Genomic DNA, 16332 nt, shown 5'->3' with positions numbered 1-16332 from the left:
ATAGAAATGCCAGGGTAGCATTGTCTGTACCAGTGATAATGACCTCCATTTGTCTTGTGCAGCTGGACTCAAGAAGGCTGTGGGGATGGCATGTTTTGTACCTGCAGGAGATAGTTTCCTGTGTTCTGTAGTACCCTCTTCTGTCTGGAATAAGATGTGATACATAAAGGATCTCATTTTTTCTGCACCATTCTCAATGCAGTGCAAAACAGTACTAGGATATGTTATAATTTTGCTTTGTGAAAGCATATTTGATGATTAATGTTTTAGGCAAAGGACGTTAAACCTTTTTTATGTCTGTGTGTATATGGTATCCTTTTTAAGATACAGCAGTGTGCACATGTACATACATCAGAAATTGGAGTTTAGGAATTTTTTTGGTACAAAATTAAATTTATAATTTTAAAATTAATGCACATTCTCTTGGACTGTGGAAGTAAAGTTATTTTATAGCAATAGCTTGGCAGAAGAGGAAACTAGTAAACATTTCTTGTCTTAACTCAGGATTAAATTACTTTTATGTGGGATTGGATTGCAAATAGTTGCAAGTATTTTTTGCTCCTCACAAAAGATAAGTTCTTTTGAAAAAATACAATTTCCTCTAAAAGAGCTGTTGTAATTTAGCAAGGTTACTGAGGATCTTGCAAATATTTGAGTTAATTAAAAACTGAGTTATTCTGTCCTTTACAACAGTCTCGAAACAATAGCTTGGCATATGCATAGCAGCTCACATTTTAAAATATGAATGTTAATTTTTACAGCATTCTGAGGTACATTGCACACATTTTAGGTGAAGAAACAGATGCAGAGAGGTAATAGGATTTGCTTTAGGCCAGAGTGGCAAAAATTAGATTAGAGTCAAAGAGTCCATCTTAGAGACTTCTGGGTTTAGTTATTACTGGATAGTTTTCTTTTAAAAGGTTATGAATTTCTGCAATGATGAAAGAAAGGAATATTTTTGTCTGAAAGAAAGGATTCAAGCAGAAAAGCACTGCAAGGCTGTAACAGTGTCTTTAGTTGACTGTTGGTTTGTTTGTGTGTTTGGTTTTTTCTTTTTCTTTTTTTTTTTTTTTTTTAAATTTCAGAAGGCTGAGACCAAAGAGGAATTTGTTAAAATTAAAAGGAGGGATTTGGAAAGGCTGACAACTGAGGTTATGCAATTGCGGGATTTCCTACCCAAAATAGTAAATGGGGATATCCTGGGGACGTTCCAGAAACTGGATGCTATTGAATCAAGTGAGTAGTACCATGTTACGAGCTCTTATAGTCTCTGCCAAAACTACTTACAAAAAACTGTCATGCCCCTACAAATAGTTGTAGAGTTTGTGGAGGTATTCCAGGTTAAACTATGATGTTCAATGACTGCTTCAGTAAATTAATGTGTTTGTAATGAAGAAAATTACGAACTGCATTAGAAATAATTAGACGTCAAATTAATCTTTAAAAATATTTTACTGTGGATAAAAACATACTTAGTTCAGGCTGTAAGGGAAGCTGTGTCAGGAAAAAAGTGATTCCTCTGAGAAAAGGCAAAAGCATTCTGTTTTTCAAAATGTCACTTCTCATCCACAGCAAAAAAACAAGGTAAATAGCTGTGCATCTAAAGTTAAAGGAAGAGATAATATTGTTGTATTTAGCCTGTCTTGTTTTTTAGCTTGTATACTTTTATTGCCATAAATATTCATAATAATAATAAAAAAAGTTGAAGACCTTCTGTTACAAAGGTCTTTTTACTGCTGTCCCCTAAGTCCAGTTTTTCAGTGTTACGATTCTCTGTGCATTATCTTTTCAACAATTGCACCACCCCCACCATGCCATCAGGACCAAATCTGAGTCAGCTCCATCCCTAGCCTGTAGCTTACATGCAGCAGTACAGTGCACCTGTTCTCCTAGGAATTGGTTTTGTCTGAAAAGACATGGGACAAGCACTGAGACAGGTTATAGAGAGTGTATCTCTTCTAGAATATCAAGTAATTAATTGAAAATTAATTTGCAACAGCTAGCTAAGAAAGAGTAAGATAGACCCTCAAGGCCTTTCTCCAATACCAAGTAATATATTGAGGCAGAGCTTTCAGCTGCCTCAATAATTCACTCTTTGGAAAGATTCTTCCATGCCATCAGATCCTAACAGAGATGAGAAGACTGTACTGCCTCTCCTGCTGCCAGTCGAGACATCATCTGTGCCACAAGAAGTGATGTAGGACCTGGAAATGTTTTCTTTATGCTATTGCAAGGCATCAGGGACTGTTTCCAGTTTCATTAAGTGTTCAAGATCCTCAACTAGTCAGATCCTTGTTTTACCTACTTTTATCAGTGCTCAGTCTTGAGATTTCTCTCACTGATCCTTCTTAATGTTCCTTGTGCCAGGCATCAAGGAGACACTGTCTCCTTGTCAGGGCTTATCAGGCCCTGTCACGGCCTTCCAGCAGCAGGTTTGTAGCATCAACATGGGGATTTTAAGACTTTCCTTCAAATGTTCTGTTGGCTGGCCAAGCATTCTCTGGGTCCTTTGGAGGAGTACCTGAAGCTGAGTCAGCCTTTGAACTCTCTTGAGTATATCCCTGCAGTGGAGATTTCTCTTGTAGTTAATGAGGTTGTTTGAATATTTATTCAGGCTCTTGCCATTGTTTGCCCCTACAGCTGGAAAAGTCAAGTGGTGACTTTTGCTACTCCACTCTGCTCCTACCTCTGCAGCATGCAATAAGGCAGACTGAAAGGAGGCTTTGGAGCATAGAGTTCACAAAAGGTTGGACATCACAGGGACACAAGCAGTCTTCAGTCTCAGAATGGTGAGCTCTCTGGTGCTGTTTACTGAATACAGTCTCTTGGTGTTGGCATATGAAGCTTACAGGAGTCCTGGCAGCTACTAGAGATGGTTTTTTTTCACATTGTTCTTACAGAAGCCTAATGGGTGATTTGTACATCTCTCTAGACTTTCATCAGCTATTGCAGTTTTCTAAGTATTGTAAACATGAAGTGGTTAGCAGGTTCTCATGCTCCTCAGAAAGTGCAGATTATAGTCAGAGACTTTCAATAACTCTGGCCCATTCAGTTGTGGGACTGATGGAGTCTTGAATAGCTTTGAGAAACCTTGAGATCTTTGCATGTTTCACTTTTATATCTAGGTCAATAGGATGCCCACTTGCTATGGGAGCATCCCATAGGTGGCATCTGAGATCTGAACTGGCAACAGTCAATGCAACCAACACCTACTTTTTGGGCTGGTGTCAGGGTCTTCACTAAGGCTTTTGCCAGGGTAATTGTTCATTTCAGAAAGAAAGGTCTGTTTTGTTCTTACTGCCCTCCTCAGGAAGAGTGTTTGGCTCCAGGAATCCTAGAAAAAGAGGTCCAACAAATTTTCTGTATTATTATGCATATGTTTAGTCGAACTCAGTCCACTGGGGAAATGTTAAAAATTGCATTTAACATTGTTCTAGCATTTGGACCAGTAGAATTGGAATTCCATCACTTGTTGGCATTCATCGTAATTATACTCAGTTTTCCACCTCCCAGAGCTTTGAGATTAGATCTCTGGTCCAGAAAATCTCCTGATGTGACCTATAGCATGGATGAGAATGAGTCCACCTCATGCCTGAAATGTGAGCCTCTTCTTTCGTTGTGCCTGATGCCTTGTTCTGCTTTTGAGTCTGCTGTCTGTCTCGGGAGCAAATGCCACTTCTTCCCAGAGTCTGATTTACCGCTGCAGTGGTAAAGTTATGTATTTCCTGTTTGTATAAGGATGCCATTTCATATTTTTTTGCTTATCCAAGTTGATAGTGAAAGCTGCTTCTTCACTTGGTGGAGGTAGACAGTCTGAGCCTCAAGATATTTGTGTCAAGAGGGAAGGAATTCTTACCAGGGGCTGGGACTTGCAGCCAGTGGGAGAACCTGTTGGGCTTCTCTGTGTGCTGCTCAGGACCATGGTGTACAGAGTGAGGGGCACAGCTGCAGTCTTCGGTGTCAGCAAAATGTCTGCTGCGCATTCTGGTGCTGTGTGTCAAGAGGCCATCAAATGTCGGGACTGGTGCATGCAACCTTGAATTCTTTTCGAAGCAAAGGCATGCACAGCTGGGAGAGCTGACTGGGTGTAATAGGGGGAAGTTTCCACGAATGAGGCACAGCTAGAAGTAGGTCTCTTTTCAGCAGCTTCCAATATTACCCTTTTTTTTTTCCCTTGACATAAAACATCATGATACCTTAGAGGAGGTTGACACATCCTTCTTTTATCTGGAGGACTTAAAAAAAAAAATACAGGTAGCATTGTATTAACACTCAGTAGTTAATATTATTCCCCTTCTCCTGGCTCAGTTTTGGTTCCAGGATCTTTGAAGTCTGCCGGTGAAGGACGTGGCATCTTTGTGTGTCTGCTGGCTGCGCTGATGCTGGATTCAGGGTGGATCCATCCTCTCAAAGACTGGAAGTGATTCTTCTCATTCAGGAAAGCTTGTTTCCTTGCAATGAGAGAGATTTTCATTGGATGTACTTACCTACCAAGGATAAACAGGTTCTTGGTCTGCTCTTGATAAGCAGAGCATGCCCTACTCATGCTCAAGACGTCTTTCTGTCAAGTATTTAAGACTCACACCCACATAGTAATAGGTGCATGGGACTGAATTTTCTTTACTTGATGGAAGGAAATAAAGTTTCCTGCCACTGACCAGAGTTATTCCTCAAAAACTCAATTAATCCATTCCCCTCTTCATTCTTTTCCTTTGGATTGCAGGTTGAAAAGAACTGAATGCTTGGAGAGCATGCCCTGCCACATACATGTTTCCTAGGAGTGGACCCTTGCCTCGCCTCTTTGGTTTCTGTTAAAAAGTCTTAGTGTTGATGATTTAGAATCATGCAAGGGCTGAGTGGAAATATGTTCTACCTCTTTAGAAAAGCAGTTTGTGGCTAGATTATCTTCTTTTATACCTCCTACTCAAAGCAACATTTTATCAATTAGGACCAAAAAAGAAAGGAATTTATTTCCAAATAATGTAGAATTACTAAATAAAATGCCAGAATCCAAGCTCTTTGGATAATAAGGACTGTTTTTTTAATGATGTTGTCTTTTTATGATTGAATTTGATATGCTCTTTGGTAGATACATTCAAAATATTGACCACATGTAAGGGGAAATATTTGAAGTGTGTTAAGCCATAGACCATACTCTCATGATCAAGGGTATGGCGCTTGAAGTGGGGTGTAACTTGTTTTTTAAGTTAACCAACATTACAGTAGATGCTGTTTGAACATTACTTTTTAGAATTATGTAAATTAGTTTCCTTTTTTCAGTATAAATACTAAGCATCCAGAACTGTGGTTTTTAAAGTAAAATACAATACACAACAATTGTTAAAAATATCCTTCAAAGTGAATTTTTTAAAACAGACATCATATCATGAAATACAATATTTTAAACTTGATTTCCATTCACTAAAATAAAGCATCTACATTGGAATGTATTTCTGATAACATCAGAGATTAATTTTTTAAGGGAATCGTAAAATTTGCTTGTCACTGATACAATGTTTAAATAATGTCTTATAATACTTCATAAACATTAATTTAAAATGCTTGGAGTAGTTGCATTTTATTCTTACTATTCATATAATTTGTACATTGTATATTGAAACACTCACTTTTGACTGATCTTGGTATTCTTTTTCTTAGATTTTCACTATACTCAGTGAATTTCAAAGATACCAGACATGAAAAAAATGATGAAAACAAACAAACAAAGTAGAAAATTGAGTACATTTTTAAAAATCCTTGAGGAGCTGGAGCTCAGTTCCAGAATGGTATCTTATCGGCACACAGTATCTAACAGCTAGATTGGATTCTTTCAGTCTTTCCCTGTTTTAAATCAGAAACATCATGTTCGTTTAGTTTCTTGTAAGAACTGTTAAGATATGGCAAATTGCGATATACCAGTTTAGCCACGAGGAGGTGATCTAACACAAGCAAATAATTAAAGCACCTCATTATTAAAGTTGCACTTAGTGGATTCTTTTTTCTTTAGTGCAAGCCCGTTGGTCAACTTACTACTTCGTTTATCTGATTTATCCTGTCACAGACATGGAGAAAAAGGAGGAGGAAATAGAGCAGCTGAAAATGGATTGTGAACACTTCAGAGCTCGTCTGGAAACAGCCCAGGCAGATTGCATGAGAGAGAAGAAGGTAGATTTGCTGTCAGAATATTGGTGTCTGTACACTTGAATTTTAATAACAAAAGCAGTAATGATCAGTTTTTCATGTTCATGTCACGAAATACATTCTCAGCCTGAAAAACAGTGTGGGATTTCTATTCATATAGTCAAGTGATGAGTAAATTACTTGCCTATAAGTTCATAATTGATGTTTTTTTCCCTTGATACTTCTAGAGCAAAAGGTTCAATATTATAACTAGACAAAATATAACATGATGCAGTACTAAAAAGTATTCAATGTGTACAAATAGAGGTACCAACTGACAGTCAGTCTCCTACTTAGGTACATAACTCTTGCATAACTGCATAGATCTCCCTTAACTTCCATACTGTGTGAGGTGTGGTTGTATGGGGTTGCATTACGGGCTTCTTGATAGGGTTCGTTTTGGTGTATGTGAAGTTACAAATAACCATTAGCGTTTTGTTTATATTAGCATGTTGAAGTAAAACATTGGGTATTGGGGAAGGTTGTGGTGTAGCTGGCATCAAAAGGTCCTTTGCGGAATCAGTTCTTTTGAATTTAATGTAACTATAACGTATTTTCAAAGTGGAAAACAGAAGATAATGTAAGCAACGCAATGTACAAAATGAAACCGGCCTCTTTTTTGGCTTGCTGTAAGCTGTGTACCTTTGTTTAGTTTTAATAGTCTTTCTCAATGCACCTATTGATCCAATTGCCATGTACAGCTGTGAGTCAAAGAACAATTACAGGGCTCCTTTTGCTCTGTCAATATTGTATTTAGTGATTATGAGAGGGTAGATCCTTAACAATGAAGGAACAGCAAAGACTGTGACTTCTCAGACTGTGGGTCTTCTGCGAAGCCATTGGGGTTCAAATAGGATCACACAGCCTAGCGGCTTAATTTCTGAGAGGTGTGAGAATCAGTTGTGATTATTTGCTGCAAAAGTTCATTTCCTTGGAGCTGATAGCTATCTTCAGTAGGCAGCAGAAGCTGACTTTGTTGGAGTTCTAGAGTTAGCATCTGCCAGCCTTGGGATTGCACAAAGACAGATGAATCTGCAGAAATTATTTCATTTTTGAAAAGGAATAAATGAAGAGTTCAGACATGCAGTTTTAGGGCACATCTGCATGGACAAGTAATTCTGGAATTAAGTTTGATATGAATGTAAAGTATGATGGAATAGTTGTCTATCTGGACATTCCTTACTGCAAAAAAATAAGTATCTTCTGGGATAGCTATTATTGGAGTTCAACAATAGGTGCACAATTAGTTTTGCTGTGCACCCGGGTCTTTAGTTGTATAAGCATCCAGGATAAAATCTCTGTAAGATTTAATATTGCTGCTTTAGATATTAATGAAATGGGTCCCACCCTTTATTCTTGTTAATATTACAAAATAAATGGCAGGTGGTTTAGGTTTGTGGTTTCTTTTGGATGAAAGTTTTACTTAAAGCATGAGTAGTTTACTAAGAGTAGTTGTTTTCTTGGTGTTCCTGATCAAAGTTCTTCTCTTCATATCTTTGCTGTTGTGCAGTATATACTGGTTGTCTCAATGGCTTCTGTTAGATGCCACAAAAGTGTATTTGTCTGAGTGGATTGTGCTTATGTACATTGTGAAATCCTTTAGCTCTTTGGGATGAAAGAAGATGATGTATGTATATGTGTGATTAATCACTTTGCATGGTGTTTTTCATTTGGTTGCTGTTCTGCTATAGGCATCCTTGTGTATAGTTTCTGAACTATTTTCTACATATTTATCTTCTGAAGGAAAAGGAAACGATTCACTGAAACAAACATGAAATAAATGCATTTTCTAGTTGAGCAGTACCCTTTTCTTAGGGGATCATAAATCAACATTTTGCATTCCAAAATTTTTGTGCAGTGCTGTATCACTGATTAGGGAATTGCTGAGCTTTCTGAACCTGAGCAAAACTTGAAGTGCACATGTTATTCTTGGCTAATGTCTTTGTCTTTCTTTTCATAGTTAGGTACTTAAGCATTGCTGTATTCTTATGCCTTGATCCTTTCCTGAAGATGGTGGTGTTGCATAGTGCAGTGATTGCTTCGGGATCTGAACTCTCAGGAGTGTTGCTTCCAGCTAGGTTATTTGCTTTTGCAGGCTCCGTTTATTTTCCTGGCTCTTGAATGTACTATTTTGTTTTCCTTGCTTCGTATCTTTGTTCTGATGTTGCTTTTGATCTGTTAAAAATTCTGGCATTTCTTGGGCTGGCTTTGCATCCTTGTTGGGGGACCTAGCTTTGGTATTACAGGATTTTATGTCTTACTTTCAGTATTAGCATCCAAATGCAAAATGCAAATAAAAAGTATTAAAAGATACATTTTCCTAAGACAAGGACAGTGTGGAAAAGAAAGACAGGGACAATATAGAGGTTAGACAGGAAGATGCCTGTGGACATTTTGTTGATGCACATGGTGGCAGAAAAGCTGATAGGTCTGGCAGTGAGTTATGTAAAAGATAAAAATTTGTCTAACTTGCTTAAAAATCATAAAAGTATTAAGAAATAAGAGACTTTTCCTGGGACTTCTATGCCTTGGGAATCAGCAGCAAGTGTCAGTCTTTTGCATATATTAAACTATAACGTGAAAGAGACTCCAGAGAGTAAATATGCACAGAAATCTGCTTGATAAATTTAATTTGAACTTTACAAATCGTAGCCTGTGTGTTCCATTAGCAGCATGATAAAGCAATGCAAATCAGGCTGTCATGTTTGATATAGGAGGCTAAGTAGATAATTGATGATAGAGTACAAGCAGCTTTATACTGGTTGATATCATGTTATGTACATTTTCAGATGAGTTTACTTTTCTATTCTTTCCAAACCCTCAACACAAAACATTGAGGTGAACCCCCAAAAAGACAAGATACTTATTTTAAAATCTTGATGGGAATACATGGTTGAAAGTTTTGTTCTGTTTACTTGCTTTCAGAATTGACATAGAAGAGATTCCTTCTCGCTTCCCCATACTTCATGCTGATAACTAAACACACGGGGGAGGCTGGGCTGAGGAGGGTGCTTTCTGTGGTGAATCTGAAAATCCCATGCCCACAAAATGGGCAGAGCAGGATCCTTCTGTTCTTTTGACATCGTGTGATCTGTGACACTCTCTCTCTCCCCCCCCCCCACCTTGGGTTAGCGTCATTTTTCTTGACTGGCCTGTATCTTTTCCTGCAGCACTGTCTCGTACCACCCCACTCAGAGTTAGCAGTGAGCCCCCACCCACCCTGAGAGACCACAGACTGCGATATCCCTGCCTTGATCTCACTGTCCACGCTAGCTCTAAGCTGAGAAGTGCAGCAGCTTTGCTACCCCTGTGGCGGTTGGTAGGAAGTCAGTGAGACCTAGAATCATACCTAATCTCATGATATTCTTCTGACCACCTTCCCATGTGATTGGAAAAAAGTACTGCCAAATTGAAATTGTGTCCTGGTTGTGTTGGATTGCTCTGTTCTCTCTTTATGCTTTGTGGCAAGGACCACTGAGCAGCTCGCTCAGGTGATGGATGCATAATGGTGGATGCCTGGGCTTTCTTGGTATGAAAGGCGCTCCAAACTTCAAACCTTAGGTGTGTTTTTCCAGGGACTCTGTCTTACTTTGCCACTGCTGATCAGGAATATGCCAATAGAAAAAAGTTGGAAGAGACAACGGTATTTATCCTAGATATCCAGCAACTCTACCACGTTGACTAAGGCAGAAGTCTGTTTTGAAAAACAAAACAACCCTCCCTTCCTATGTTTGCAGTATCTTTTGTAAGGTGTCTGGAAAGGCTGACCTCTGATGCTGAAATCCCTTCTCTCTCGAAGAGACGTGTAGCTGTTTGCTTAGGAGGAGTAGGCTCTCCTATCAGACTTCTCTAGGTGCCACTCAGTCTCAGTGGGTCACTTGGTCTGACCTTGTGGACAGGCTTCTGGTTACTGTCAGCCTCCACGAGGTACTTGCCTTCTCTCCTGAGCTATACTGAAGTAGTATGTATCTGCAACTGCTGTGTTTGCCACCCCCGCTGCCCCCCCCCCCCCCCCATTTCATATATGGCCATGATGTTGTTTCTTGTTCTGTCCCTTAGCTTAGAAACTTGTTTTGGCTGATATGAAGTGCAACCAAAGTTTCCTTATGCTATTTCAGGAGAAACTAGACCTCCGCCAGCAGCTGAATGAGGCCAAGCAGCAGCTCCTGCAACAAGCAGAGTATTGCACAGAAATGGGTGCAGCGGTGTGCACGTTATTGTGGGGTGTATCTAGCAATGAGGAAGCTGTTAAAACCGTTCTAGGAGGAGTAAGTATGGCAGGTGAATACTTACTGGTGGTAATGCTGTTAGGCCTTTAAAATAAGGACCTTGCTCTGTCACACACTTTAATATAAGGATATATTTCAGAAACTAATTGGGACAGCAGAAATGTTTTCTGACTTGTATGTTTGGGAACCATCCATTCTCATTTAAGAAATGTTGGAACTATAAAGTGTTATGAAGCAAACATATTACTGGGAATAAAAGCAGTAATTAATTCTTATGTTAACAAACAAGGATTATCTGTTTTCCACCACACAGAGTTAAACTGGAAGCAAGGCTACAGCTAGCACAATGTAAACATCTTTGCAAGCTAACAGAAGATGAAAATAATTCTTGGGCACATGCAGCGGTTCCCATGCCTGTAGAGAGCTTGGAGGAGCTATTTCCATGGAAGGAAGATAGATCCATTGATTCTCAACTTCTTTAAATCTTTGTGCTGCCTTAATACGTGCATGACTCTCAGAAATATAGAAAGCCTAGCTGCTAGTGAATCTTATTAAATTTTCAATGTTAAACATGGACAGGTAGCTTATTTGAAAAAACAAAACAACAGTTAATGACAATAGTAATATTACAACTAACACAGTTTTGCTGCCAAGTGCAGCTTATGGAATCGGGTGGGATCAGAGGAACAGGCCTGATAAAAATATGATTTTCAGTCTTGTCACAGCCAACATAAGAAGGAATTATTGTATTTAATCTGAGTGAACTGATGCCACCATTTCTTCTGGCTTGATTTTTCAGCAGCATGATGAACGGCTGAGTGAATAGGATTAGTTCATTATAGTAAGTGGTAACCAGTATAAAATTACATTCTGTGTTTTCAGAACAGTTTATAACTAAGAGTCAACAATATTTAGTGACTAGCCATTGTTATTTGACTTGTGAAACACTATTGAAATGGTAAGTTTCAAGTATTGAAATGGTATGTTTCCCACGAACAAAGCATTAGCGGTGATTAAAATGACTGTATTTGTACAAGATGAGAGTAAAATTAGTACAAGCCTTGTTGAAAGCAGTCTTAAGTATCAAAATTTAGTAGAATTAGGTAAAACCAAAACTGTTATGTGATGACTTGTATAAGGGTAAAAAGCCCAACTGTGAAGACGCAATACTTTTGTTTCTAGGTTTGTTTGAAATGCAAAATACTTCTACTATAGTCATTCCCAGCAATCATTACAGTCCATTGAACTGCTATACTTCTGGTGAAGGTCATAGCAACATTTTTGGGCATCATTTTCTTGTGATGGTGCACATAACATGGTAAGAAATGTGCCTGGGTGTGCAGCAAGACTACTAGGAAAAACATAAATGGGTTATATGGCATTGCATCAACCACAGATTACAATTGGCAATGAGTCAGGTTATTAAAAGATGATGGAGATTTGTCCTACGAAGTTTTTGGCTTGGGTTATTTTTGGACAAGTTGTGCAGCTTGTAGCATCTTCCCCCCTCCCCTGAGAAGGTGCTATGAACTACAGAAATGTATGAGAACATCAAGAGTGCTTTGAAACTGTTGCTCATATTTAAGCATGCAGGGAGGGTGGCATCAATTCAAAATCATTTCATGCCTTAGGGAACAGTGCTCAAGCTTTTTTCAGTCTTTGCACAGATACAGAAGTAGGTCTTTCATACAGTTCTGTAATGCAGATTGACTGAAATTATGTTTGGGACCAGTATACCATTTGTGTCCATACGGGTTGGGAAAGTCAAAACTCGAGCAGCAAATTTGAAATGTAACGCAAGTAGTTTTCAAGGCAGTGGGGGAGACATGCCTACTGTTTCTGCCCATGCGTAACGTTTCTAGAGAGAACTTGAGGAAACATCCAGAGAAGCAGCATGAGAGAGAGTTTTCAAGGATGCCTACCTGCATGTGCCAAAAAAGACGTAAATTAATGCCCATGAGATTGTTTTAGATGTCTTTCAAAAAAACTTCAACCAGATATCCACGTGACAGGGCTCTCATGGAAGCGCAAACTGAAGGTTTGATTTCAGAACAACATCAAGGCTTGCTTCAACTTGAGAAATTTTGGATCCTACACTGTGGTGTGCTACTTCTGTTATCTGCTATGGTGACAAATGGCTTTATATTATATGGCAGCAATTTTGCACATTAACTGATGCTTTCACGCGGGAGTTACTTGGACAGGAAAGAGTTCATTGCACCATCTGAGCTCAAGCACCTTAATGGCTGCTCTCAGAACTGTCCTTATCTCGGTGTCTGTGGGTGAGACATTCTTCAGTCCCATGAAAATACTGTCAAGCTAATAAGAGACTGCACAGAGTATGTAATGTTTGCTATTTATAAACCTGATTGGTCTCTGCCTTAGCTCCTCAGACCTCGTGGCTTGTTAATTAATGGCTATTTAGAAAGCAGGTTCAGCAGAGAGGACACCAGCAGCACCTCAGGAGACTGGCAAACAGAAAATTTTGCTTGTTTTCTATGCAACATACTAACTACTTGGTTTGCTTAGTACTGTATTATGTTCCCAGGTGAATATGTATTTTCATAATAGCTTGCACTAGTATGCTATAGTAGGCGCTATTCATTTTCTCTCACGCTCTCTGCTTCTTGAACTATAGTCACTGCTTACGTTAAAATTGCCATCTTTGAGATGTGGCGTCCATATAAGTATAAAAAGTACATCCAGCACATGCAGAAGTACCCTTTTTTCCATTCTCTTTCCCCAGGATTCCTTCATTCCTGTTATTCTGGGACCACAGTATCATTTGTGAAGACGCTGAGTATTGGCTGCCGCTGCTTTTTATGCCCCATTGCTGGAGTCACCCCACAGGAACTGTACATCTTTGATGCAGTGAATGTGCAGCAGTGGAGGAATAAATAAGTGTTATCATTAGCTTTGCACATATTGTGAAAGCAGTAGTTTTGACAAAATACTGAAATTTTCAGTCACTTTGCAAAATGAGTAAAAGTTCAGGCATTTCTTGGGCTGTCCCATTGGGTCGCTGCTGGGAATGACTAAAAGTTTCAGTTGCTTCATGAAACAACTGGCAAAATTATTAAAGACACTGGGAAACCTGGCATTATGGGCTTCTGCTACTCTATTTTTGTTATGAAAACCAGCATCTTCTGTGTGAAATGTTCCAACAACATTTTACAGGCCAGAATTATTAATAAACAGAAACAGTTCTTTCTGTCCTTTGTGGGCTCTGTCTGCACCTCTGACCAGGCTCTTTGACCTGCCCTGAGCTTTGTACCAGGTGGCTGCTTTCTCAACCGAGATGCCCCAAAATGGAGTACTATTCCTGCTGAGGGGAGAAGACTGCGTAACGTAATTACAGACTGTACTCCTGTTTGTACGCTCTGGCGTGATGATCGTCTTTCTCGCATGACATTGCTGACTTAAATTCAACCTGTGACCCAGGAGAGACCTCAGTTTCCTTTTCTAAAGAACTTCTACCTAATCAGTTGTTCTCCATTCTTTAATGAAACCTGTTAGGGTCCAATCGAATTCTGCTTTTTTTCTGGGTATTTCATTGGTTTTCTTAGGAAATTCATGTCAAGTCACTATGTCAGGCTGCTCTCCAGTCTTCAGCTGGGTAGGGTTTTGACAAAAGCTGCTGTAGAAGCCCAGGTAAATGTGAAACATCTGGTGCAGCTATTGCAAAGCAAAGAGATAATACCCTCACTTTTGAAAATAAGCTTTAATTCTGTTATTTGATATATATTATTGTGGGTTTAGGAGGTAAATACGCAGTGGTTTAATTCTATAAATAAATGTAGCATTGAGTAGTTTCCCATTTTCTTCTGAGGTAGTGGTTTCAAATATTAGGGGATCAAATGTCACTTAGTGCATACCTGCTATTTTCTGTTGTTTTTTGAAGTAACTGGATGTTTTAGTAATTTTGAAGATTGTCCAGTTTTACTGTAGCATCTAATAGTCATAGCTGCTGTAGTGTGTATAATCTTTTTTTCTCCTCTGTGCTTGCAGAGTAAAGCCGTAAAGTTTTTCACCATCACTGCACAGACCATGGAGAGCTTTGTGAAGTCATTAAGTGAAGACATGAAACAGCAGGATTTGGATTCTGATGAAAATCAGTTTGTATTAGCTTTGGCAGGGATTGTAACAAGTAAGTTAATGTTATCTCTCAGAATAGCATTCCATGTGTCCTATATTGCCTTATATGTGCTGCAGTAAATACAGCTTTTCAAAGTCAGATGCTTAGTCAATGTTGATATCTTGGGCGACTTCCTAGTCATTTAAAGTTCTAGCAGATTTTGTTATTGACGCTTCTGTGAGGCATTGTATTGTCTGTGACACAGTTAAGGATTAGATGGGTAAGAGCCATTGAGTTCTGAAATACCCTAACACGTCCATTCAGTCTGGAGTAAAGCAAGGACTGTTCTAGAGTCTTGTATGCTCACCTTAGTTTGTAAGTGTCAAGCAATTTACTTTCTGAATTGCCAATAATGCTAACATCCTCAAGATGTATGAGTTGCAGATGATGCGAGTAGATCAGCCCCATCTTAAGGTATGTGCTCAGCATTTTGAAACTGCTTAAGAATTTTGTTGCTGCCAGATCAACCCCACCTTCACTGTCCTGAGTCCATAGTGCTAAGAGAAGTAAAAAGTAATAAACCTGACTTCCATACTAAACAGTTATTTTTAGGGTCAGAAAATAAGTAGAAAGCCACATATCTATCTTAGCATGGCTGCCCTTGGCTTGGAAGGCTGTGAGAAATGGGGTTGATATGTTATCTGCATTTTTGTGAAACTGTGCAACTGTCAAAATGACACTAATGACATGATGCAAGATAGGTGAAATAGTGGGTATTTATACCACTAAGTGAATCTTGCATGAGCAGCTTTTTTAAATGTGTGATCTTAGGTGGTGTGGTGCCATTAAAGATTGTAGTAAAAAGCAGTATGTGATGCATTATGCCACTGTACCAAGGCAGAATCCAGTTCTCTCAAATTGCTTCATTGAAGAAAACCAAAAAAAGCATAGCAAAAGTCTGAACAAAGTAAATGTTTAAAGGCTGGGGGAGGGGTTGGGGGTGTTGGGGTTCTGCCTGAGGAGGAATCAGGATGGTGGAACGAAATCTTGCTTCACTGAAGCTGATATAAATTTTGCCAGTGAATTTGATATTACCAAGATTTGTCTCTTTGTAATTTGGGAAAGGAGGTTGCTGAAACTCAAATGTGATAAAGGATACAGTCAGATGAACGATGTAGAAGGTACCAGTTTAATCCTCCTAGTTACGCTGTAAAGTAGTATTACACTAGAAAGCGGTATTAAAAGAACACTGAGGATGTGATCACGAAGTGCCAAGTATTAAGAAGTTAGAAAACACCAGAAATTCTCAGTGCAGTCTTAACACAGCCCAGTGTGCACAAACCTTGCAATAACAGTCTTTATATGCTGTGTCCATAGTACCTCTGCTTATTCAGAGGTTAAAAAAGGCATCATGGTGTATGTGAATAGAAGCGAGAACCTGAGGCTTCATGAAAGTGGAAGAACTGTATCATGCAGCAGATCCCCAAACTTGCCCTGAATGGGAGGCCAGGGAACCAGGTTTTGTCACTAGTTACATATACCACACTTCATGCGTTTGGAGGAGGCTTGGCCAGTTGCACAGTACAAAGAAGCTCAGGTTGCTGGAAGATACCCCTTGCACATAAGGAAGGATGCCCTAAAGTATGGGGAAAGCATAAGGGAAAATACTAAAGGAAAATCTGCTTTGGAGCAGCAGTCGTTGGAAATATTTTTGCCTTTTGGTTTGTGCATAAATAATGGAGCGCTTGGAGAGAGGTAGGAAAAGAGCTTTTAAGTAGATGATGAGAGTTTTGGTTGCGTAATGTGCCACGTATATTGGATTGAGTGATTTGTAAAACCATCTGCAAT

General features: G+C 39.1%; 1 protein-coding gene across 4 annotated transcripts in view; it reads left to right on the top strand.

The window, feature by feature from the left end:
- HSF2BP (heat shock transcription factor 2 binding protein) overlaps positions 1-16332 on the top strand; it is a 34947-nt gene that overhangs the window by 1830 nt on the left and 16785 nt on the right. For 2 of the 4 annotated variants that reach the window (XM_072847440.1, XM_072847462.1), the window contains exons 2-5: positions 1086-1236; positions 6008-6165; positions 10299-10448; positions 14418-14556. In XM_072847440.1, coding sequence (XP_072703541.1) covers positions 1086-1236; positions 6008-6165; positions 10299-10448; positions 14418-14556 — 598 coding nt within the window. The remainder of the gene's footprint in view (positions 1-1085; positions 1237-6007; positions 6166-10298; positions 10449-14417; positions 14557-16332) is intronic. The other 2 variants (XM_072847448.1, XM_072847455.1) reach the window with 2 other exon arrangements.

Source organism: Ciconia boyciana, chromosome 1 (assembly GCF_034638445.1).
Source record: "Ciconia boyciana chromosome 1, ASM3463844v1, whole genome shotgun sequence".
NCBI classification, from domain to species: Eukaryota; Metazoa; Chordata; class Aves; order Ciconiiformes; family Ciconiidae; genus Ciconia; species Ciconia boyciana.
The sequence above is the reverse complement of the archived record's forward strand: the minus strand, read 5'-3'. Positions and strand labels throughout refer to the sequence as shown.